General features: G+C 34.2%; 2 protein-coding genes across 3 annotated transcripts in view; both read left to right on the forward strand.

The window, feature by feature from the left end:
• The first annotated feature begins 36 nt into the window (after positions 1–36).
• On the forward strand, positions 37–9,928 carry LOC105319828 (acetyl-coenzyme A synthetase 2-like, mitochondrial). The gene is made up of 13 exons (XM_066086941.1): positions 37–509; positions 1,974–2,070; positions 2,768–2,967; positions 3,455–3,627; positions 4,177–4,329; positions 4,600–4,751; positions 4,851–4,984; positions 5,173–5,378; positions 5,782–5,908; positions 6,137–6,264; positions 7,326–7,389; positions 7,645–7,766; positions 8,010–9,928. Exons 1-13 carry the CDS (start codon positions 188–190, stop codon positions 8,178–8,180), a joined length of 2,049 nt encoding a protein of 682 aa, XP_065943013.1. The 5' UTR covers positions 37–187; the 3' UTR covers positions 8,181–9,928.
• A 3,941-nt stretch (positions 9,929–13,869) lies between these two features.
• The window catches only part of LOC105319832 (TALPID3 protein), a 42,471-nt gene continuing 30,941 nt past the window's right edge, over positions 13,870–25,399 (forward strand). The window contains exons 1-8 of one of the 2 annotated variants that reach the window (XM_034468645.2): positions 13,870–14,205; positions 14,556–15,505; positions 15,656–15,927; positions 16,156–16,298; positions 16,723–16,897; positions 17,106–17,288; positions 17,723–17,999; positions 19,229–19,316. In XM_034468645.2, the coding sequence (XP_034324536.2) occupies positions 14,138–14,205; positions 14,556–15,505; positions 15,656–15,927; positions 16,156–16,298; positions 16,723–16,897; positions 17,106–17,288; positions 17,723–17,999; positions 19,229–19,316 (2,156 nt within the window). In that variant the 5' untranslated portion in view covers positions 13,870–14,137. The remainder of the gene's footprint in view (positions 14,206–14,555; positions 15,506–15,655; positions 15,928–16,155; positions 16,299–16,722; positions 16,898–17,105; positions 17,289–17,722; positions 18,000–19,228; positions 19,317–25,399) is intronic. The other variant, XM_011417530.3, reaches the window with a different exon arrangement.

Below are 25,399 nucleotides of genomic sequence, written 5' to 3' on the forward strand. Positions count from 1 at the left end.
TATTTGAACTTGACACACGTATACTTCATAACAAAACTGAGCTGAATACAGCTGAGCTTGTTCTACTTTATTATCAACTCAAACCAAATGTGCATTCGAACAGAACTGGAAGATCCAGTGGTCAAGCATTGTCACGTGACATAGTTATCTCGACCCTTTGCTGTGCTGTGAGGTGAGGGTTTGAAATATGGCCAGCTCAATGCATTGCAAATCCATCATCGGGAGATGCACTGTAGGACTGCGTCGTGTAAATGATTTGAAGGTGGCAGCATGCACGTCTTGGATGCAACATCGTCCACTGTCAACTAAGTTCCCAGAATTTAAGAATAATCCACAACTTCAGAGCCATGACCAAATTTATAAGTTCAGTTTGGAGAACCCTGATCAGTTTTGGAGCACCCTTGCACGATCACGTTTGCAGTGGTCAAAAGATTTTGACACTGTTAAGGACTGTGACATTATCAAAGGACACATTAAGTGGTTCCTTGGAGGCCAGTTGAATGCATCAGGTAATTTTTGATTAACAGGTTGGGACCAATATCCGAAACGGGATAGAATATCTTAAACAGGTTATGACCCAAGGCTATGGTGGCTTAATTTTTAACTGTCTTGTATATACTTGGGTTCCAGTGAACAATCCAGATCCCTCTCATTGAAAGCATATTTTGGAAATTCTCAAAATATACCGCCAAATTTTATGTAGGCCCTAGCCTGTGGCTATATGGGATATCTTATAAATATAGCTCATTTGAGTCATGATAACCTGTTAGGGATATTTTATCTCATTTGGAAGATTGGTCCCTACATGATTAATATATTAAATTTAATGTGGGTCTTAAACGTAACATACATTTGGTGTACTGTTTTTTTTTACCCTGGAAGTCTTACTTGAAGTTTTGCTTTTCTACCATTTTATGAGGAAGAGGGAGATAAAGATCATTGTCATTACTGTAGATTCCTTATTTTATGTGAATACTTAATTCTGCGAGTCAGCCGTTTTCTATCAAATCGTGAGTAGATAAAATCGCGAATGCCGAATTTTTATCATAGTTTCATGAAGTTTACATATACCGTATGTCCAAAAAATAAAAGTGATAATTCTAAATTCGCGAGATGCGCTTCTCGTGATTTTACGCGGATATTAATTCGTCGCGTTTAAATAGGAATCTATAGTATGTTTTACGTATTGTTAAAGTTGTGAAATAAAGGGAAACATAGTATAGTTATTAATTGAACTGATCACTGTATTCTTGCTGTGCAGAATTTTCTTCCTATCAAAAATTTGTATCCTGCACACATGAAAATTATTGTTTAAATAATAAACATAATTCAAAAATTATTAAAATGCATGCTTGATATATAGTTATACCAGGCCCTTGCCCTGTGTGACATTGACACTGTTTCAAATGAAAAAAACAGCCCTGGAAGAAGTCAGACAAGTGTCATTGTGTTCAATGTATTCATATCTATTAACCATTAATACTTGACAGTTAACCATGAGTAGACCCGCCTTCATCAAATCAGAGTTTGTCATGTATTGCCCAAAGTCCAAGCTCTTGTTAAAATTGCTCCAAGTGGATGAACTTTGTCGCGGCTAACCTTTCACCTATATTTCTTACAGCTGAAGTGTTTCCAGATCAGCAGTCTGATACATGTATTAACCATACTATGAAAATGAATTTTCTTCTAAATGGAGTAGAAAAGAAAAGTCAGATTTGTTTCCATTAAAGTAGGCAAAAAAATCTCATTCTGCGAATGAGAATGCTAGTAAAGATTTAAAACAAATTTACTTCCTGGTGTTATCTTAGAGATATTGGACTTTGCTGCAACCTGTATAGATGTTTCGCTGCAAAGCAAACTTTTTCCCACTTTAATCCTATTGGGTCACGACACAACTAAAGAATGCAAGTGCAAATGATTCTTGTCTATGAAGTCAATTGACATTTAAACTAATTTATTACTTTTATTTGAAGTGAACTGTGTTGACCGACATCTTGATACACTTGGGGATTCCACCGCCCTGATTTGGGAGAAAGATGAACCAGGAACCGAGGAACATGTTTCATACAGGTTACATACACAAGTGTGCTATTGGAGGGCTTATAGGAAATTTTATCGGCTATATATTTCAAATAAAACATGAACATAAACCTTTATGTTTAATTTTAAGAAATGAAATAATTAATAAATCCACAAATTATTAATAATTATGAATATCATTTCATTTAAAATATTTCAGAGAGAGGGGTGCCTGTAAAGTGCGAAACGAAATCGCAATGAAAGGGAATCACACGAAACAAAACGAAACCAAACCAAAAATCGAAACGAAACAGAATTTAAACAAAACTAATATCAATTTTGACTACATAAAAGTGAAAATAAATTCATTGAAATATATTTTGGTTTCGTTTCGTTTCGATTTCGTTTTGCACTTTACAGGCGCCCCAGAGAGAGAGAGAGAGGAGAGAGAGAAGGGGGGAAGAGACAGAGAGAGAGAGCTCCAATTTGATTACCATTAATGTGTAAAATGTACATTTTATGTAACATAATATTGATAATTCCTTTATGATTATTTGCTGTGATTTTAACTTGATGACTAAAAATTTAAAATTTATAATGAATATTTTGTTAATATGTCAGAAAATTTTGATATGCAACTCATATGCCTTCATGTTATTCATTAATAAGGAGCCATTCAAATTTTGGCCATACGTAATTGATGGTTTTGAGATAACTATAAACATATATTATTTTTCTACCATTACAGACAGCTGTCACAGATGGTTAACAGAATCTCCAACATGCTGAAGAAGCATGGCGTAAAGAAAGGTGACCGGGTGGCCATCTACCTCCCCACCTCCCCAGTGGCGATCGCCTCCATGTTGGCTTGTGCCAGGATTGGTGCCGTTCACAGTGTCGTATTCGCTGGGTTTAGTGCAGAGGCTCTGGCAGGGAGGATAGAAGATGGTAGATATTTTTAACCATATATTTTAGGGTTCCCTCTCATTATAAAGCTTACTGTAAATCTGGATTTTTCTGGGGTGCTATATTTTTTTTAAAATTTTGCTGTATCATCTCAGGCACAAAAAAAAAATCTGTCACAAGAAATATGAATATTATATTATCCTTTTTATCCACTCATTTCATAATTTGCCCCCCCCCCCCCCCCCAAATGAAACTTAATAAAATCACAAAAACTGTAGAGAAAAAATAATTACTTATATATACCCGGTACAGTGTATTACCTGTCCATATTTCTTTGTATGGCTTATTTCTCATTTTGAAACATAAACAAGGATTTAGAACCTCTTTGATACAATAATGGTACATGTATATTTAGATATCAGATAGCATACAAGAGTCTCTCACAGGATCAACTTCATTTATGGCCCAGCAAAAATTTATCCAATTATTACATATGGTAATGTACATGTATTTTCTTTTGATATTTAAGCAAAAGCAGAAACAGTCATAACAGCTGACGAGGGTGTGAGGGGTGGTCGCAAGATTCCCCTGAAGAAGGTTGTAGATGAATCGGTATCCAAATGCCCCTCAGTGAAGAGAGTCTTTGTCTACCGAAGAACAGGGATGGGAACCCTAGGGAAAAACGACTTCTCACTGGATGATGTAATTATCCTGATGTTACTAATTATACTTTTTTGTGTTTTGCTTTGATAAATACATGTAACTTTGATATTAAGGTGGAATAACACACCTGGAAAAAGTCACTCGAATTAACAGTAAATTGTTTGAATATGAAAGATATTATGATAAATAAACTGTACATATGTCAAATAAGCGAAAAATTTGCAGTTGGGGATAAAAAATGAATATCTAAAAAATTCAATTCAGTAAGTAACAGCAAAAGCCCCCAATGGATTTGAACGGATCACAAGTCCAACACTTTAACCACCTGGCTATGAAGGAAGGTACATAATGCCGTCAATAAAATCCTTTTAATACAACGAAATGTTGTTTCGATCAGAGGTCAGCCATTTTGTGACGATGTATTATTCCACCTTAAACCAATAATGAATAAAAAGGAAATAAATATAACTGTAGTTACCTAGGATATTCATGATATGTGATGTTATATGATTTTGATTAAAGACAAACAAATGTACAAATGATTTACAGTGTATCTACATATACAGTGTATGTGTGTAATTTCCAAAGGAAATGGCAAAAGAGTCCGATGTCTGTGATCCGGAGTTGATGGAAAGTGAAGACTTTTTGTTCATGCTGTACACCTCGGGCTCTACAGGAAAACCTAAAGGAATTGCCCACTCCACTGCGGGCTATCTGCTGTATGCTATGATGACCCAGAAGGTGAGTCAAATACCAGGTATTTGGAGTTTGTTTGCATGTCCATTGTCAATGCGCTGTGATCAAGGTTATGTTGCTTATTTTCAGATACAGTTGAGGAATTAACCTTTTTTTTATTGAACAAGAATTTGAAAAGCTATGCAATGATGAACAACTTTTTACTAATCATCCCTGTCTGTGTGTGTGTGTGTGTCTCTCTCTCTCTCTCTCTCTCTCTCTCTCTCTCTCATATTGATTTCAGTGTATAATCCACCATTCCTTTGATATTGGCAGCATGTATTTGACTACAAGGTCGGTGAGAGGTTTGGATGTGTGGCTGACATTGGTTGGATCACTGGACACAGTTATGTGGTCTATGGTCCGCTCCTCAATGGAGCTACTACAGTTCTATTTGAAAGTAATCCTATCTATCCAGATGCAGGCAAGTTAACAAAAAAACATTCAAACATAATACATTCAAGGGTCATACATGCATGTGTCCAATAAAGGTTTATTACAAAGGTTTCTTAACATTTTAAAGGCAGATACTGGGAGATGACAGAGCGACTGAAGCTGGAACACATGTACCTGTCCCCCACCGCTCTCCGCATGCTCCTAAAGGAGGGAGATAACTTTGTGACCAAGTATGACAGGTCTTCATTAAGAAAGCTTGGATGTGGTAAGGGGAGATAATCTGGTTAACTTTTCTTTTTAAATTTAAATCAGTACTTTATTCCAGTACTTTCAATTTTGTCTTCTATATAAAATACTTGCAATGTAAATTCTTGTGATTGTATTTTTAAAAATTAATTTCATAATTCATAACCTATTATATATATATATTATTCAGCAAATTTGTATTTTCAGTTGGGGAACCGCTGAACCGTGAAGCATATGAGTGGTACAGGGATGTGGTAGGCGGTGGGCGGTGTGATGTGATAGACACCTGGTGGCAGACAGAGACTGGGGGAATCTGTATTACACCTCGCCCCTCAGAGGAAGGGGCACCCATTTTACCAGCCATGCCAATGAGACCTTTCTATGGAATTGCTCCTGCACTGGTCGATCAAAAGGTAGAAATTTGATCCTTTAGGATTGTATGTTAATATTGTTGGATATATAGGTCTTAAGGGTCTAAAGAATGTCATAATAACAAAAGCTTTTTGTAAGGTCATGACTTTGGTGGGATCATATTCGAGTGTTAGAAAAGGACAAGGTTAATTAGAACTTTGCCAGCCTTGATAATTCTCACCAGAAACAATTTTTGGTAGAGATTTGGTTTGGCTTGATATTTGGATTTATGCCTTGAAGTGTGATTTGTTTTGATTTTCATGAATTTTTCCTTAATCGATTTTTACAATATTAATTTTTCAAAACTTGTTTTTCCTTGGAAATCATTTTTGACTTTTAATGATACTATGAGTTCATGTACAAGGTACTTGCAGTATATAAATTGGTATTTATTATTTTGGGTAGGGAGAAGAAGTGACAGGAAATGATGTCAAGGGGGCTCTGTGTATTAAATCAGTGTGGCCTGGGATGGCCCGCACAATTTACGGAGACCACCAAAGGTTTCTGAACACCTACTACGATCCATACCCAGGTATGTGCAACCTTCTCTGTATGAACATTTCTTCTCTTCACATTCTCACCTTACGAGCATAAACACAAACTTTTATTTAATTTTCATGATATTGATGTACAATTACCATAAATGGTAGAGACTGTGATATTCTGACATTATGAGTACTGTTGACATGCAGAAATCCAGCTGATGATTGATATATGTCAATTTCAAAGTCAACAATAATGGCTTTGAATATCATTTAAGGGTACTACTTCAGTGGGGATGGAGCCAGAAGGACAAAGAGTGGATACTACCAGATCACCGGGAGAATGGATGATGTTCTAAATGTTAGCGGCCACAGACTGGGGACAGCAGAGATTGAAGATGTACTGGTAAGTGTAAGAGTAAAGATGTAATGGTAAGAGTAAAGAACTAAAGATGTACTGGTAAGTGTAAAGATGTAATGGTAAGTGTAAAGATGTACTGGTGAGAGTAAAGATGTACTGGTGAGAGTAAAGATGTACTGGTGAGAGTAAAGATGTACTGGTAAGTGTAAGAGTAAAGATGTACTGGTAATTGTAAAGATGTACTGGCAAGAGATGTACTGGCAAGAGATGTACTGGTAAGAGTAAAGATGTAATGGTAAGTGTAAAGAAGTACTGGTAAGTGTAAGAGAAAAGATGTACGGTACTGTAATTATAAGAGTAAAGATTTACTAGTAAGTGTAATGTTTATGGTGAAGATGCACTGGTAAGTGAAACAGTAAAGATGTACTGGTAAGAATAATAGGTAAGATGTACTTGTAAGCATTATGTTCAAGATGAAGATGTTCTTGTAAGTTTAACATTAAATATGATTGAAAGTAATGGAAATACAATGTATGTTTAAGTTTGATCAAAGTACAAATTAAGTATTACATGTATTGGTAACAGAGAGTCACTCAAATTTTCATTTCAACACTTGATTCATAAACAATCCTTAAAGTTGTGTTCAATGCAGATCTGCCTGTCTGCTAGATTGACAGTATACCACAATTAGACTTTCATAGCTATTGTACTTATACCAGTATGAGTAAAAATTCATCAGGAAACGATATGTTTTATGCAGAATGTGCTTAATATGTGGGTTTTCATTTTTGCTGACATTTACATGTAAAAGCTCTACTGACTTGGAGTACATTACAGATACAGTTATTTTGTTGGTATTGTTACTTCTCATGACAGATTTCAGAAGCACAAATTTTAATTGGTTGAAAAAGTTATGATCTTTATACATGTTTTTATAAATATTAGGATATTTGGGTCATTTGGCTGTGACCTCAAAGTGGGTTAATTTAGAGGTTTGAGAGCTGCAGCATTTCAGAACAACTTACATGTATTTTAATCAGTTGTCATTTCAGAACAACTTACATGTATTTTTAATCAGTTGTCATTGGGTTGATCTATTTTTGCAGGATGACCAAGAAGAGGTTGCAGAATCAGCTGTTGTGGGGTATCCCCATGACATCAAAGGAGAGGGTAAGACACTCCTCTCCCCCAAGGGAACAAATTTTAAACAATATCATGTTTCATATATTTAATATCATACGTACATGCCTTAATTCTTCAATGTAAAAAGTTGGCATTTACATAATGAATATGATGTAGAGTTTATTTTAATTTCATTCACAAATTGGTGAATTAATTTTAGGTCACTGATAGTTCAGATACTTGAGAACAGATGTATTTATTACTTAGAAGTGCTGAATTATTTTTTTGTTGGTCTTTTTGTAGGTATTTATGCATTTGTGGTCCTGAAAGGGGAACATGACATGCCTCTAGACAAGCTTGCTAATGAGCTGAGGGGCATGGTGAAAACAAGGATATCCTCATTTGCTCAGCCTGATATGATTCTGGTATGGTTATTGACATGGCTTCCAAGCTAATTGTTGTTGCTTTGAATTTACATGTTATTTGTGCTTTTGATGTATTAAAAAACCAAATTTTTTATTCAATCAATCTATGCAAGTGGGATGGAGGTATGATGATTATAATATAAAACAATTTTTCTTTGACATACGTGCTTGAACATGAGTTTGATGTCCTGTATGAATATCTCCTTTGAAATTGTTATGCATAATTTATTCTTTGGTTTTAAGTTTGCTCCTGGACTTCCCAAAACAAGATCTGGTAAAATAATGAGGAGAATTCTACGAAAAGTGGCAGCAAATAAACCTGATGAACTTGGGGATACATCCACACTTTTTGATCCATCAGTTGTGGATGCCATCGTAGAAAAGCATGAGGAGGTCTATGGAAAGAAGCAATAGCCGAGCAATGACCAAGTTGTTCCATCCAATTTAACTCTTTGTTTTGATTTCAAGTAGAGACATTGGTGTGGGTCTTACATTGACAGGTGAAAAAAATAACAGTATTAATCCATTGAATGTGAATGTACCTTAATTACCACACCCTTTTTCTTGCAATATATTTTGACATACAGTAAACTTAATTTATAATTGAAAGGCTCAATTCTAAATACAGGTAAAATCTAGTTTCAACATGCCCTCAGGACCTGTAATTTTATACCTTTAGTATTCTGCAATTGTAAGTTTGCATCAGTACCTTGTTGCTTAGTACTTTTACCAGGTTGTAAGATTGAAACATACAATGTACCAAGAAATTGCTGTATATGCTAGCTCTGAGATCTGGATAATTTGGAATTGATTAAAAATCCAAACATTATAATGTAAACAAAGTCTGTGAAACTTGCAGTTATTCATGGAAAGAATGTAAATTCATTATTTTATTTTTCTTTAATTTTGAAATACCTGTGAGAATCTATCGCGTGTATTAAACAAGTAAATGTTCGGTTGCAAATACAGTGTATTTATTACGAATATTCCTGTAAAAAAATTAGTTTTAACATTGAAATGTATATAAAGTGGTGAATTGCCTTAAGAATTAACGATATAAACTATGCAACCCCTTTGTAATTTTTTTCCTTCTCAGTAGTTCTTTATACATTATGTATTTTAACTGGTATGTATATTACAGTACGTTGTAATTATTTTCTTTTACATGTGTTGTAATTTTACAAAAGTCATCAGTTATCTTGTGTTTCTTGTAATATTAAATTATAAGATCACCTAAAAATTGATTGTTTGCTCTCTCAATTAAGATGAGTCAGTGGGCAGGCATATTATTTAAAACCCCAAAAAAGATTTAGCCAAGATTTAAAAAAATAACCAAGTTGGCTTCATTTTAGAAGAGGGCAGATAATTAAGTCAGAATAATTGGGTCAGTAGGAAATTGAATTGTTGTTTATTGCTGATTTTATGCATACTAGTATACCAGGTATATCAATTGTTGTTAAGATTTTATACATTGTTATTTTTATAAACTGATCAATTTTGATAGATAATATTGTTAATCATCTAGTCATACCCGATTCTTAACCATTAGAGCTATACAGTTTTATCAGTTCTTTAGGTATAGAATTTGCCTTTTGTATTCATTGAATTTTGATTTATATGTTAATTTCCAACAAAGTGTGATTTAGTCTTTTAGGAATTAAATTTATATGAAGAAACGTTTAAGGTTGATGAAACACATGTATACAGCATATATATATGTTAAAGATATGTAAACTAGGCTCTGTGTAAAATAATTGGCCATTATACACTGTGTATACTTGTACTTTGCATTAAAACCAGCTTTTCTTGACCATAATATTCTATTGAATAGATTGTATGTTTTGCCAAAGTGCATGTATTTTCCAGTTTTATACTTTAAAAATACCAAAATAGAGGGTTTGCATATTTTATGAAACATTTTTTATAAATACATGTAATGTTTTTATTTTTAGGTCAATCAGATAATATGTTCTATCAATATCAGCTGCTACAGATGTATTTTTTAGTAGAAGTCTGTATAATGACTATAATCACATGTACATGTACTGGTATATTACGTTACATGAATTACATTGTATAATTGTTTTTGTGGCTACACATATATAATAGAATGTAGTTTGTCATTTATTTATCATAGATAAATATATCCAAGGCAAAATATACGTGTGCATTTATTTTCTTTTTTCGCAAAGATGATTTCACTTGGGAATTTATTAGTTTATCATAAAAAACTAGGTGTCGGGAAAATAGTGACCAACTCAGAGGATTCTAATTCTAGTAAAATTCACTAAAGACCATGGAAATATGCTCTGAAGATAGGTTAAAATTACACCATGATGCTCTTTTACATTGACCTTTCATCCAAAGAATTGATTGAAGCTGTTTCTACTGTATCAAGTACATAACTTAATTCTATTAAATCAAAACTACACTTAGCTGTTCAAAAATCTATTTCTGCCAAATATGGATCACAATATATAATAGGTTTACTGGTTAGAAAGAGATGATTTATTACCTTGACCTTTGATCAAGTACACTTAGAGTTATTGCACCCCCTTTACCTATGAAGAGAGAAAATACATTTCAGACAATTTATATCTTTGAGAAAATATGCTCTGGACAAATACTTTATGAAGAGATCTACTATGACCTAGCTTGACTTTTGACCAATATCACTGCACATTTTTATATACAAGCAACTTTCAATGGATGAAGTATAAGCCAGATGAGACAATGGGTAGGGGAAATATGCTTTGAACAGGGATTTACAGAGAAATGTGATTTGACCTTTTATTTTTTTTATCTGAATAAGGTTACTGCACATCCATTATCCATTCAAATTATATGAAGGAAACTTAATCCAGATTGGGTCAGGGGAACACAAAATATATTCTGAATGCGATTTTGATATTGGAGAGACTAATTGCAATAAGTCACCTACAAACCAGGGCAATATTATCATGAGGTCCATGCATGGGCCTCAGCAGCCTCCCAAATATAATGCTACCGTATAAAGATAACAATATTCATGTCAACAGAGATCAACCACAATCATATACATGCAAGTTATACCAACATAGCAAATAAGCTCTTGTTTATAAAAAGCATGGGTTAATTCAGCCTCATTATCTGAAAAAGTTTTCATGAAAATTACCCGGAAGCAGTTTTCACATCCTGAGAACCCACAGATTTTCTATCTGTTACACTGCTTTCAACCCGGTTGAAAGCAGTGTAACGGATAGAAAACCTGTGGGTTCCAACGATGCAGTTTTCATTGCACTATCATATGACTGTTTACCAGTAAATGGTTTATGGGAATTTTATTTCATGTTTCAGTTGATATTACGTAATCAAAGTCAGATTTCCAAGTGGAATTCATGTGAATAATAAGCAAACAAGAAAACTTGACATTTTGTTGTATTCGAAGTGAACATTTGATCAACTACAAAATAATGTACAATCAATTTACATTTTCCATTTATCACAATTTGTATTCAGTATGATGTATTCTTTTGTACTGATGGTGCTTTTTAACCATTAACACTTTTAAAACAATCATGATTGTGTATTTCATCATGAGTGTATATTATTTTATCTACTCAGTTGACACATTAATACATGCATATATGGTAACAGATCTCTCCAGTCTCGATATCTCGGCAAAACATTGCATAATACACAATGGATACTGTTACAATAACCCATCACATGGGTTTCACACAAACTAATATTCTGTCAATTCGTTATGAAGTCCTCCTATATATTAAAACATATCATCAACTTTTGCCTGCCATTGCTTTGTATGGAGAGTCGTCTGTGTACTGTAGATGGTGCTCCTGAAACCTGGTTGATATCCTTTGTGTGGACTTTAAATACTTCTCTAAGCAGTTAATGGAGCAGCTATTCTGAAAAAGAAATATGAAATGATGCTAGAAAAAACATTATCAATACCACATAAAATGTGTAGAAGGTATAGAGAAATTTTAAGCATTTCCTTGAAGTCAAGAGCAAATAAATACTTTACTCTATCCAAATATTAATATTTTCTAGCCAAAAAAATTCTTTTTTAAATTACCTAAATCACTTAGGTTAATGTAAATAAAGAAATATTTCAAAAGAGCCACCATATATTTTAGTTTTTATCAAACCTTTTAAGATTTTTAAAAATAATTGGAATTTTCTGTTAGAATGCATGTGTCTCTATAAGTATCAATGAATTATTCAAGTACAAACCTCTGCATTAGAAATTTTCCTTGTGGTAAAATCATGAACACAGTCTTTGAAACACATCTGAGTGATTTTGTTGTATGCTCCAATGAACTCTTTAAACTGATGCATGAAATAGAAATAAGAATCAAAACTTGTCTTGAAAAATGCATACCATATTTCTAAGGTATATTAGTACAGCTTTAATACTGCAATAATCAATATTGTTTTAAATTGCCAAAAAAATGCTGTTTTGATGCATTATTGAATTTGCAGTATCAATGCATCATTCTGAGAGCAATAAATGGTTATTTTTTTGTTCTCAATATTGTAGATTTTAAGAATAACCTGTTTAACTGCTGCCTCTGGATCTATTTCTTGTAAATTTGGGGTTGCCATACTGTGTTTGTTTCACTAAAATAAAGAAGAATTCTTTATTCAATGTATAACATGTAACGTTGTGTAATGAGATTTTAAATTTCTATGACCTGAATAAATAAGATCCCATCGTTTGAAACCCAGTCTTGCTTCTCTTTTCTCTTAGGTAAGAGAAGTGAGACTAACTGTGGGTTTCTGACGATGATCAGAGATAGATCAGTGATGCTCTCAATTTACAATATGTAGGAGTGACATACCATTATAATAATTTAGCACATGATTCAACATTGGGGGGGGGGGGGGGGGGGGTTGACAGGGACATGCATTGTGTATGCAATAGACTCGGAATGTTTGTTCACTAAATTTTTAAGATTCATTCATCATTCATTAATCTTAATGATACTTTTTAAACACTGGCAAGATACCATGCAATTCTGATTTCAGATGAAACTTGTTTGTACATGTATATATATATATATTTAAATATGTACAGCTTAGCATTTGTATCAGGATGAGAGATTTAATGGCAGACCAGTCTGGGATTCAAATCTGAGCCTTGGGTACTCCTGCATATAAATTTAATAGGATGAGAGACATAATGATGGACCATGCACACCGGGCTATAAATATGTGCCCCCTGAATGATCGGATTCTCTTGTCAGATATTCTACCAATCTATCTGATGCTAGCAATCAAACTTGTCTGAGTGTCATATTCCTGGCCCTAAATGATAAATGACTACTGGCGTGCGACCAGTTCTCGCCAGGTACCATTTCTCGACAGTACATTGTGACGTCATTTCATCAACATATAAAACTATAGACAAAAATGATGTCACAATGTACTGGCGAGAAATGGTACTCGGCGAGAACTGGTCGGACGCCAGTACTCTATTTATGTCATGAAAATGTAAACATGCTGAATGCAGTCCTTGCATGATATCAACACTATGAAGAAAGAATGAATGGATTTACTAATTACAAAGACAGTATTGATGTCGCAAAAATAAAAACAAAACACGGTGCCAGCTCGTGTTAAGCCTCGTACAGTGAGGTATCATATGATGTAAGCACTTAAAATAGTACATGCTGCAACCTTGAAATAACAGAACAAATTCGAAATGAATGAACTATAATGAAAATTTGGCCGTGTCTCCAAATATACACATATTTTACCTTGCTAATTAACGTAACATGATAAAATTATTTTTTAATTGTGTCTTTGAACAATTTTCATATTCAGCAAGGGTTTGTTTACCTTCCCACGTGGGTAATCTTGACAAGTTTCGACAAATACAACTTCTGCCGAAAGTGATGATAGACATCCAAGTTTTGATTACACGATGTCTGATTGGATAGTTATGATCAAAATTAAAATGATACTTTAAATATGCTACCACATAACTTTTATTTGTTTAAAAATCACGAATTGTGTCTTTTATTTTAAAAACTATAAACAATTTGCTGGATATGAATAATAAATATCAAATTTACGACAATCGTTTATGATAGATACACCAATGATAAAGCTCGTTACAAATTGCATTCCTGGAGATATTTTTGTTGACAAAAATGTAGCGGGTGTTTAAAAATGTTTTCAGTTTATAGACTAAATAAGAAATATGTGTGCTTTGCTTGATGGTGTTTAAACATGATAATTCTTCATAGACAACTGCTTAAAGTCTGGGAGAGCATAATGCCTGAAAGAGCCATTTCCACAACAGTGCACCCTTCCGAATTTTCTTAGTTCAAAAGAGTTCATTCAACGGGTTCAACAAAGCATTGAAAATGGAAGAGATGCTTGAATTGCTGTCAACAACAGATGCAGCAGTAAAAGCGTTAGACAAATCTAATAGGTAAGGTCTGAAGGTATCATTTAATTTGACATTTCTTTAAATTCTGTCAAATAATAGATCTAGCTGTATCTTTTGGAGCAGCTGATGAAGGCAGAGCATTGAAATAGTACACAATTCATGTACGATCTCTTATTTCCTGTCAGATGTTTTCTGCATTAAATCTAATCAATGTAATATTTTGTTGACATAATTAATCTTAATTTTAAAAAATGCAGATCTTAATCTTGTTGATGATTCTGAACAGGACAAATCAGTGCTAAGTTAAATTTTGAGAGACCAAGTCAGTAATTGATTAAATATATTAATTCTTTAGCTACTTTTTAAAAGTGAGTGACATTTATATTTTGCAGATCACAAGCATCTTCATGCAGCAGATCTTCCTCTGGGTCCAAGAAGAAAAGTTTTACAGAAATCCCAGATAGTGGGATAGGTAAAACAGAAGACAAATCCCCTAGAACTTTCCCATCTCATTCTAAAGAGGTAGATGAGTTAGATATTTCTCAACATAGTTCAGACGTCAGTACTACTGCCAGTGATGTACTGATAAGATCTACCACCGCTGCACCAGGGGAGAGGAGTGTGTTAGATGACAAGAGCTTTCAGAGTGTGGATAACACAAGTAACATCTCAAAGTGTTCCAAATATTCATTTGGCAAGGAGAATTTCAATAGTTCTGGACCTGTGAAAGTTAAAGTCTCATCGAAACTGCTGAGGGAAATCAAATCTCCTTATGAAAGTCCACGGGAGGAAGTAAATGCAGGAAATGAATCCCCCAAAATTCAGAATGGACAACCAGAAGGAGCCATTATTAAAAAACAGAACACAAGTAGAGATGCACATGAACTTTCAACTGGGTCCCAATCAAGTTCCAGAGGGGGAGAAAACCCAGGAGTAGCAAAACATTCTAGTCGACCAAACTCAGCAACATCAAAGTCTTCCACTGGAAGTAAGTCAGGATCTGTGATTAAAGGACCAACCTCAAAACCAGTTCAAGACTCAAAAACAGGTGGGCAGCAAGTTTCCTCCAAACCTGTAAGTAACAACCCCAAGGACATTATAACTCTACAGAGCACTCCACAAGGCAAACAGTCCAGCAAGCCAAAGAGGGATAGTCCAGGTACCCCAGAAAAACCACAGAAAAAGGGAGGATTCCCACAACCAGCCTTTGTAGAAAGACACACTCCGGAGAAAGTTCTTAGAGACATGAGAGCATTGAATGATCATGATGACAAAGGCAGCTACTTAGATGACTTTATCAAAGAGCAAGCAGAGAGTCAAGATATGGTGCCTGAAAAATTAGGTAGCATATTCATTTTTTGGGGGAAAATTTTAATGTCGGGTTTTCTTACTTTTTACTTTGAAAATATTAATATTTAAACCAAGCTTTAATTAATATTGAATTTTTGTTTGAAGAATCTTGATTTTTTATTGAAACTTGATTTGTCAACAGTTACAGAGTCAGTAGAGACCAGCATTCATAGTGCTACCAGCAGTCAACCAGAGATAGTGACTGTGCCAGAGAGGATTGTCACGGTCTCCACCCGGAGTTCCCTCTCCTCAGACAACTCTCTCAGCGACTCGGGCCAGATACTCACCATTCAGGAGAAGCTGGTCACAATATCAGCACCCCTATCCATGGAGGACGTATCCACAGCCAGTCAGGAGGAAGACGAGAAAATTCCACCCAGACTGCCAGATAAGTTCCATCATTACACAACAAAAGTAGGTTGAAGAAGCATATTGAAACCTGGTTATTTTATGAGAACTATTGCAATTTTGAAATTCTCCAATATATAAGTGCAAATTTTTCATGACTTCAATTTTGGCATTATGTGTAAAGATCTACAGAGTATGTGAGAAAATCAAGATTTTTTTCATGTTGATTGTCAGTGATATGCTTAGTATGTTAAATAATGATAGATATTATGTTTTTATTCATCATTTTTAAAGCATCACAGTAATGGATTGAAGCAGGGATCTGAGAGCAATGGAACATCCGTGGTGGATCATCCATTAGATTCTGGAGAAATTCATGTGGAAAAATTCCACCTGTCAGAGAAACAACGGCTGATGAAAGAAAATTTTACAAGGAGGTAAGCTGTTCTTCCTAACTGACATAGATATATCGGCAGAACTTAAAATGATTTAGTTAACTGACTTAGATGAGTATCAGTGCAACATGTACAATCTATTCAATATTTGAATTAACACAAAAATGGTTTGGGAAGTTAATTTACTATTGCCATATAGAATATGCTCCTCTAGCGATCATAAAGATTGCTTGATCCTCTGTTTGATTCAAATGTATAAAACATATTAAAAATAAAAAATGACAGCCTAGCACAGATACAGATGTGTGAATAACAAATTAACAATTCAATCAACAATTTCCTAAGGAACCATGCAGCTCAAAAAATGGTTTAAACCTTTTTATTTTGCTGCTTTGACAGAGACGTCGGTCAAGATTTAAAAAAAATTTCTATGGGTTTGGTCAATTACAAGTTCTTTTTTCCCCAGATTACAAGGGGGGCCTAAGAAAAGGGTGGTCCAGCCCAGACTTATAGGTCCAGCTGCCAAGACTTCGAAGAAGGAATCCAACAATGTGAGCGATCAAACCACAGAGTCCCTGACTGCTGCTGTGGCTGCTAGTGCAGCGAGTGCTGCTATTGCCGCCACACAACCATTCCTCAAGGTAACAAAGGGGTGCAAAGACTATATGGTATAAGCACCTGACATAAGCTATGATGAAAACAAATTTAATGAGTCTATTGATATATTGCAACATAAGTTTAATTTTTTACTTGTAATGCTGGAGCATTTGTATGCTGGTACTTTTAGTGTACATGATGGTATACAGACATGATTAGATATTGAATGATCTGATATTTATACAATTAAAGGCACAACAGGAGATGGCTAATATTCTGAATCGAATTGCTGGTCTCCAGTCCGGTGTTGCCCCACCATTGAAGGAGGAGTCGCACTCTGAAAGAGTGGTCGAGCTAGAGAAACAGCTGGCGTCAGTCACAGAAAAGAGAATACAGCATCTGGAGAGGTTAGAGGAACACCAGGTGGCCATGCAGGTAAGTGAATGCCTGGTCAGTACCTAATGTGTAGACTACTGTAAATAACAACGTGATGTAAAGGTGAAATGTTCCAAAGTATAGAGGCTTGAAAATCATGTATTTAGCATTTCCAGAAGACATTACCTACGGTATATCTTAGTAGAATTGCAATTCAGAAAGAAGGTACTTGCATTTAACCCTTTGAGCATATAGTAAATGTAAGTGTAAAGTAATTTTGTCCTAATAATAGACAAGCTAATGTTGGCATACACTTGTACAATCAGGCACTTAAATTTTACTGTTTCAATAGATGTTTCTTATCAGACATGAAATGTTCCAATACCTTGCAAATGTTTCTACAGCTTATCAAAATTGAAATGATTTTATCAATTTCATAACTTTATAAAGCTGTAACAACTTAACCTGATATCAACTTTTATTCCACATTTAAGGCAAAGTTATTATCACTATCAAGAACGCCCCAAAACAGAGGGGAAGTACCTCGGCCGAAATCTCCCACGATCCGCTCTCCTTCAAGGAGCCCCCCAGTGCAGAGAAAGAGAGAGTTTCCCCCAAGACCTATAACAAAGATGACCGTCCCAAAACCGGGCCACAGTGACTACAACCAGGAACTGTTCCAGGACCATCAATCTCCAGAGACCCCCAAACCACGGGGCAACCCCCCAAAACCACTGTCATTTGAATTCAAAAACAAGAAACAGCAATCAAGTAATGGCATTTTCATTTACTTGTATTATACTTACAATGAATTGCATGTATTCAGTCATTATGATATTTTATTGAATATATTTTTGGGAGTTGATTTTAATCAACTCTCCTATGCAGTTACTCAGGCAAACCAAAAGTGAAACAATGTTTGGAGCTAAGCACAAATCAACACCGCTGGCAACATTTAGTTCTAATCAACAAATTCGATGTAATGAGTTCTTAAGCATTGTCCTTCAAGGAAACTCATTTATAGATACCTTGTAAATAGTCAGATTTTAAATGGTACGAACAATTTAGATATTATTTGAAGTCGTACATTTTATGTATTCCTATGCCAGAGTCCAATATAGTCTTGTTCAACCAGACGCTCGGCTGTCTCTGTAAATCTCCGACAAGCATAGAGTCTCTCTTGCTTGTTGGAGATGAACGGATACAGCTGAGAGTCTGGTTGAATGAGAGTAGAGTTCAATTTTGCTTGGATCCATACAATTTCTCATAACTATTTCAATTACTAAAACATAGTTTGATGGAATAATTCTTTGAGTATTACACAACATGATTGATAGTGGATTTTCACGAAATTCCTGTAGGATTCATATTATAAAAATGTGCGTAATTCAAATACTTGTACGAATTTACTTGCCATGCAAAATAACATATCGTTGATTTTAAAATAAATAACAATCAATAAAATCAACTCCCGTCAGTACTTCAGTACTATGATTAATCATGCAGTTGAAATTGCATGGTCATGGAAGAAAAGTTTCTAAGAAATGTCATGAAAAGAACATGAACTTTGGTGCCCTGGAAATTTACCATAGGATCTAAATTACCAGTTATTCATTCAACATAACATGCTAGTGAACAAAATTATCCAAGTGAATAAATTAGTCAAGAGTTTATTTGTTTTACTGGTAATTATTACCAGAAAATAGGTAAGGTTTATGATTTTGTAACTTTTTCTAAAGGGATTGTAATTAATATGATTATAAGATGCTATTTTTGTCCTGATTTTATTTTTGTTCATTTCATTCAGGTTCTCTTATAAGTGAATTTAAAACAGTAAATTATTATTGAATTGTATTGGAGTATAAATGTACGTACTAGTTAAGAGGGGAAATTACGAAGTAGTGAAATTGATTTTTACTGCAATTGGGCTGAAATAGCATGGGTCAAATTCAATTCTGTATCTGATACTACAGGTATATCATAATTATTCTCATTTATAGCTCGAGGAATTTTGGAGGAAATTCTGGCTGCTGATGGATCCCCTCGCAGGGATGTGCCGGAGCCCACAAAGTACCAGGATAAAGACAAGTAAGATCTTATCTATAAATAATCATATTTCAGAAACTGTTCTTTTCATTGAACATTCTAGATTGGGCAAAAATTTACCTTGGAATGAAATTATTTTCCTAGTTGAATTTTTCTATGAAAAGTAAAGTGTATGTATATACATGTAAATATATATTAAATAATTCTATTCATGAATGGCTGTAGTAATGATTTCCTAAAAATGCTGGTATATGCATTATAGAAACAAGATAAGTGCTATTGTGATTCTATTTACATTTAGTAAAAGTACCAATATAAATACATTTAACTTCCTGAATGAAATATATAACTGTGAAAGTGATTTTCAGAAATTTCAAGGCTTTTTGAAAAATTAAAATTTGATTATCTCCACTTTGAACAGAATTGAACTTTACCAGTCACTACAAACATAAAAACAATTGATTCGAGGAAAATGAATTAACCTAACTTGCCACCAGGGAAAAAGTACATAACTACTAAGTAGATATTAAAGTAATAATAATTTCCAAAAATGTTTCAAGGACGTGTATGATTGATACTTGTACATGCTACGCAGATTCCAGATATTTATAGTGCATATAATTTTTTCCAATAATTATAATTAGTAAACTATGCAGATTCCAGATATTTACATTGCATATAATTTTCCCCAATTATTAGAATTGTTGTACAGATTTAAAATTCTTGGCATATTAATAGTTGTACTTTATGAATCCACTGTGACACACTTTGCATGTACATTGTATGTGTACAATGTACTCGCATTGATACTGTAGATTCATTATTTTACGGGAGTACTTATTTCTGTTGTTTTGTTTCAAATTGAGAGAATTTAAAATAGCGAGTGCTGAACTTTTATTGTAACTTCATAACTAATAACTGTCAGAAAATAAAAGTGAGATCTTTAAATATGTGACAAGTAATTCTCACAATTTCATGCAGATATCATTCCACAATTTTGATTAGGAATTTACAGCAACACTGGAATCAATAATAAATCTATGGTTAAAATTAAACACATTTATCATTCTAAGTGGAAGTTGAATCTCAACTTTTAATTACATTCACCTTGGTATATTCATGAGCAGATGCACGGATATAGACGGGAAGGACACCCCTCCCCCCCCCCCCTAAACTTAATAAGTACACATTGTAAAATTACAGAAAAAGGGCCTTAGGACCCCCCCCCCCCCCCCCCCCCCCCCCGGGGAAAAATTTTCTGAATTTGTATGTATATCTTTTTAAGTATATATACATGTATAATGTATTAATTAAGAGTTATTTAAGTTCCTGAAACATTGATTTTATCTCTGTTATATCCTAAAGTACTTGAAATACAAAAATGGTGATTAGAAGGATTTAAAGACATTTCCATGGTTGTTAGAATTTTAACAATGTTATTCAGTCATCCGACTGTTATATTTTAAATTTTAAGATTATTTTTTTTTTACATTGATTTGTACTGGAATATACAACATTTCAATTTGCTTGCATTTAAGAAGTATATGCAAAATCTTTGCTAACCTATAATCTAAAGCACATTCTTATGAAGGTGAGCATCCAGAAGAGACTACCTATGCATGTATGTACTACATATTGGTGTATATATTAACAGATTGGCAAGAAGCCATGTTGATTTCACAGATAGTGATCTTTGTGGTTAGTACAGAAGCACTCATGGGTTTATTGTGTATCTGCATAATGTAGTAAAGTATAGATATATACACAGATAAGCACAGTACACAAGCCAAGCAGGAAGAAATATTAAATGTTCCCGATTGATAAAAATATAACATAAAGAAGTTACGATGATTGGTTGGAGAATATCATAATTTTGTAAAATTATAGTGTGCAGTCTTAGTCATAAAAAGATTTCAATAGAATGTAAATTTCATGCATATGCCCAATGAGACTGTTAGATGTAAATTACCTCTCTACTTCTATCAAATTTTAAAGATAGGGAACTCTAATTTTTGGATTTGATAGCTCTATTACATTTATTTAGAATTTTTAATGATTGTCACATGTATGGCTGGTATGTGCATTGTTACATATATCTTCATGATTCTTTCATCACTACAAAGTTGGAAGAACCAATTCTAACAATTATTGACTACAGATTACAATGAAAAAAAAATATCCAGTTGAGTTGAAGATAAGGTAATTTGTCTTTTAATTAAATTTAGCCTCAATATTACTGTTCCTTTTCAAATTATTTTACAAAGGACCTTTTATTGGTTCTAAAACGGGAATTGTCTTTAACAAAATGATAGAAAAAGACCTTTAGAAGTGCGAACACTAGGGGTAATTAAAGAAAGCTAGTGATTTGTGTGTCTGCTGTAGTATGCAGTACATCAGATCATGATCACCTCCGCAGAACTCCTCCAGTGGTGGCCGATTAACTGACACCCACTTGTAGACTGTAGATTATTAACGGGATGCCATGTCACGGAACCCCAGAGATCACGTAGGAACAATTCCTGAAGACTGTCACGTGTTCCTTACTTTTTGACCTACTGTCTGTCCTTTAATGTAGATTCTAAGATGTTTCCTTGAAAATTATGGGTAGAAAAGAGTAGAAAAAGGGTTACGCTGAGGAAACGAATTGTACAGCACTGTAAATTCAATTCTAGTCTGCTTAAGGCCGTGCAATATGACACTGACAGGGATTATACTTGGTAGTCATGGAAACTACCTAAAGTACTCTTACACAGCTTCAGGTACCGGTAGTCAAGACTAAGCTCCATATATTCACTCTTAAATCACTACATTGCAGACTACCTTATGGAACAAAGGGGTACTGAAGCAAAAGAATTTTTATTTTTTCACTCATCTTCTTAACATTAAGGGCGTGTGACTGTATGTACCTTCCTATGTAATGCAATCTGCATTGTAAAGATGCACCAAAATCTGTTGTATTGTTTGAAGCGTTGGTGTTTAAAAGAACTAAACATGACAACAACTGAATTTTAGTTTTAGATGTCACAAGGCTGTAAATGAAAAAAAAAATTCCATCATCAAGTTTACTAGGCCACCATAAACAAAAGGAAAATAAGGAGGGATGAATTTTGAGCTTGATGAGATGAAAATTTGATTGGTAATATGATCAAAGTCTTTAAAACCTGTGACTATATATTTTAATGTTAATTTTTAGCATTTTGACTCAATAAAACCAAGGTTTTATATAGTCTTGCAGAATATAAAATACCTTATTATTTTATTTGAGGAAAAATTTACCATAAACAACTGTGAAAATAACTAATGTTGTCAAATAAATTTTGAAGCAAAAAAATTACTCCGTTACTGAGTGTTATATATTGATTCAAATGTATAACCACTCGGCAATAGAAATGTTCTCCTCACAACAAAACATACGAAAGCTTTGTTTAACCCTTTAAATTTCAATGTAACCAAGATCCAGAGCTATGCAGAGAGTCCATAAATTATTCATTTCCGTGTGCATGTGGGTGTGTTTGTGTGACATTGTCCCTCCAATATACTTGGCCTGAGGGTACTTATCAATGAATGTAATCCCCGTCATTTGCACACTAATAGTTCCTCACTACCATGACCCTTTGACCCCGAACGTCTCATCCCCAGCAAATCCAGCTGGTGTAATGAGTCACAAATCCTGTCAGATATGGGAGAGAAGTGACATTGAAAAGCAAACAAATGCTAAAGACATTTAATCAACATCCAGTTCAATATCATTTCCAAAGTGATAAAATCTTACGTGTTTCATTGATGTTAACACAACTGGCTACACTCCATACTCATTAAATAGCTCTCTGATTTGTTTAATTTGAAATGGGGAGGTGGCTAACGGAACATGTCTTAATTGTGCCTTATTTGGTATGTAGGACCCCTAGAAAAGACCTAGTTGTGTCTTGTGGACACAAGTGTTATACTTGACTTTAATATTTTTTGAATTGGAAAACAGAATACCAGTATTAGATATTTTACAGTGGCCAAAAAACATTATTTTTCATTTGATCAAAAGGTCCTAGACGTCATTATTTCATGCTTAAAAAATTAGTCTCTAAAAAAACCTCACATAAAATGTTTTATGACATTGCTTGTTAAAGACTCCGGACATCAAAACAAGAGGTCCATGGGTTACAGCTCTCACCATAGCAACGACATTCTTCTCCGACTAACAGCGTACTAGTTTTATTTAATATTACTATCTAAAATAATGTTAATTTCATAAAATATTGCCTCTTTTTTGTTCAGAAGAATTATTTTTGAGATAAAATAAATGTAAGTAAAGGGACCTCTCTCAATACTAAAGGTCATGGTACCCACTAACTTAAAGCTTCTGTGCATTAGCACGCTGTCGTATTGGTATTTTGGAAGGCCCTTTAGCAAAAGATTTTTAAAAGTGTTCATTTATTTTTGGGAGTTGATTTTAATCAACTCTCCTATGCAGTTACTCTGACAAACCGAAAGTGAAACAGTGTTTGGACCAAAGCACAAATCTTCGCCGCTGACAAGAAATAGTTCTTGAGAATAATTGATAAATCCGAAATAATGTATAAGTCACTATGCTAAAGCATTGTTTTTCAAGGAAACATATTTATAAATACTTTGAAAATAGTCAGATTTTAAATGGTACGAACAATTTAGATATTGTTTGTAGTTGTATGTATTCTCACGCAATAGTTCAATATATAGTCTCGTTCAACTCGACGCTCGGCTGTCTCCGTAAATCTCCGACAAGCAGAGAGTCTCCCTTGCTTGTCGGAGATTAACGGCGACAGCCGAGCGTTTGGTTGAACGAGACGAGAGTTCAAAATTTTCTTGGATCCATAAATTTTCCAGAAATATTTCTATCACTGATACATAGTTTGATTGAATTTATTCTATCTTTTAATATTACTTAACATGATTCATATGGGGTTTTATCAACATTCTTGTGTCGAAAAAGTCCGAAAATTCATATTATAAAAATGTGTGTAATTTAAATACAGATTAGAAACATCCTGTACTTGTCATGCACAATAACATATCCTTGATTTAAAAAAAAATAACCATAGTATTTGGTACATGTACATGTTTTACCAATTATCTGGTTTTAGAGAGGATGATTTAACACATTTCTTAATTAATTCCCCATGACAAGGGTCTAAGGAATCATGAAAGCCCGTAACCCTCGAATGTCCTGTGCCAAATGTTGGTAGAAATGGACTCAGAATTAACGTCGAAACTGACGGACGCCGGACGTTTGGCCCAGGTGAGCTAAAACTGCGACTAAATACTTTGTACCAATTAAACCTGTCAATCGCTTTAGAAGTGTGAAGCCCAGAATTCCCCCGGATTGCAATCAGCATTGAGTTTTGGGTATAATTGGGTCATTCAACGTTGTCGGCCCCGAGTCAAATGGTGGAGACTTCCTGTTATTAAAAGTCTCCGCGCGTCTTATCATGAGCGCAGTAGGGGGTCTCAGGAAGTCGTTATATAACAGAAATGGGACAAATTTTGAATATTGAATGTTGATCAGAAATGCACACTTTGGCCAAAGGCTTACTTAAGAAAGTACGGGTCACATTAAGATGGTAATGTTGATGAAAGTACATCATATTCCTAATATATCTTATTGTTTTTTTTTTTCAATTTGAAGTTGAATAAAAACAGTTAAAAATTTTAAAGAAAGACCAGAACTGTAAAAGCTACAGCGGCTTTTGAACTCATGACTCGCAGACCAGTGTAGCTGCTTGTTACCATTTGCGCTTCACCTTTAGACAACAAGAATTTAAAAGAAAATTATAAGATTATACTGAATTTTATATATTTATTTTGAAAGAAAATGCACAATATGAAGGGGTCCATTATATATATAAAATATGTGTATGAAGTGTCTTTCTGTTAACGACATTTGTATAATGGTTCAGATAAAGTCGAGAAGAAAATCAAAATTTCATCTGATCATTAACACCCCTCGTCTCGTAGTGATGCCCATGATGCGATATTTGACGAGACTTCTCTCCAAAAATATCCTGAATCGTTCAGTTTCATCTTGTACTCTCAGCGGAACAAGCTCTGTATCTGTCAGATGTCTTGGACGTGTTTCAAGAGAGCTGCTATTT

The sequence above is a fragment of the Magallana gigas genome, chromosome 6 (assembly GCF_963853765.1).
Source record: "Magallana gigas chromosome 6, xbMagGiga1.1, whole genome shotgun sequence".
NCBI classification, from domain to species: domain Eukaryota; kingdom Metazoa; phylum Mollusca; class Bivalvia; order Ostreida; family Ostreidae; genus Magallana; species Magallana gigas.

Bases quoted from the DNA above. Each gene is read 5' to 3' on its own strand.
- LOC105319828 (XM_066086941.1), top strand. From the start codon at position 188: ATGGCCAGCTCAATGCATTGCAAATCCATCATCGGGAGATGCACTGTA. The intron at 2,968-3,454 runs GTAGATATTTTT...TTGATATTTAAG, and splicing joins GGCAGGGAGGATAGAAGATG to CAAAAGCAGAAACAGTCATA. The intron at 3,628-4,176 runs GTAATTATCCTG...TAATTTCCAAAG, and splicing joins ACGACTTCTCACTGGATGAT to GAAATGGCAAAAGAGTCCGA.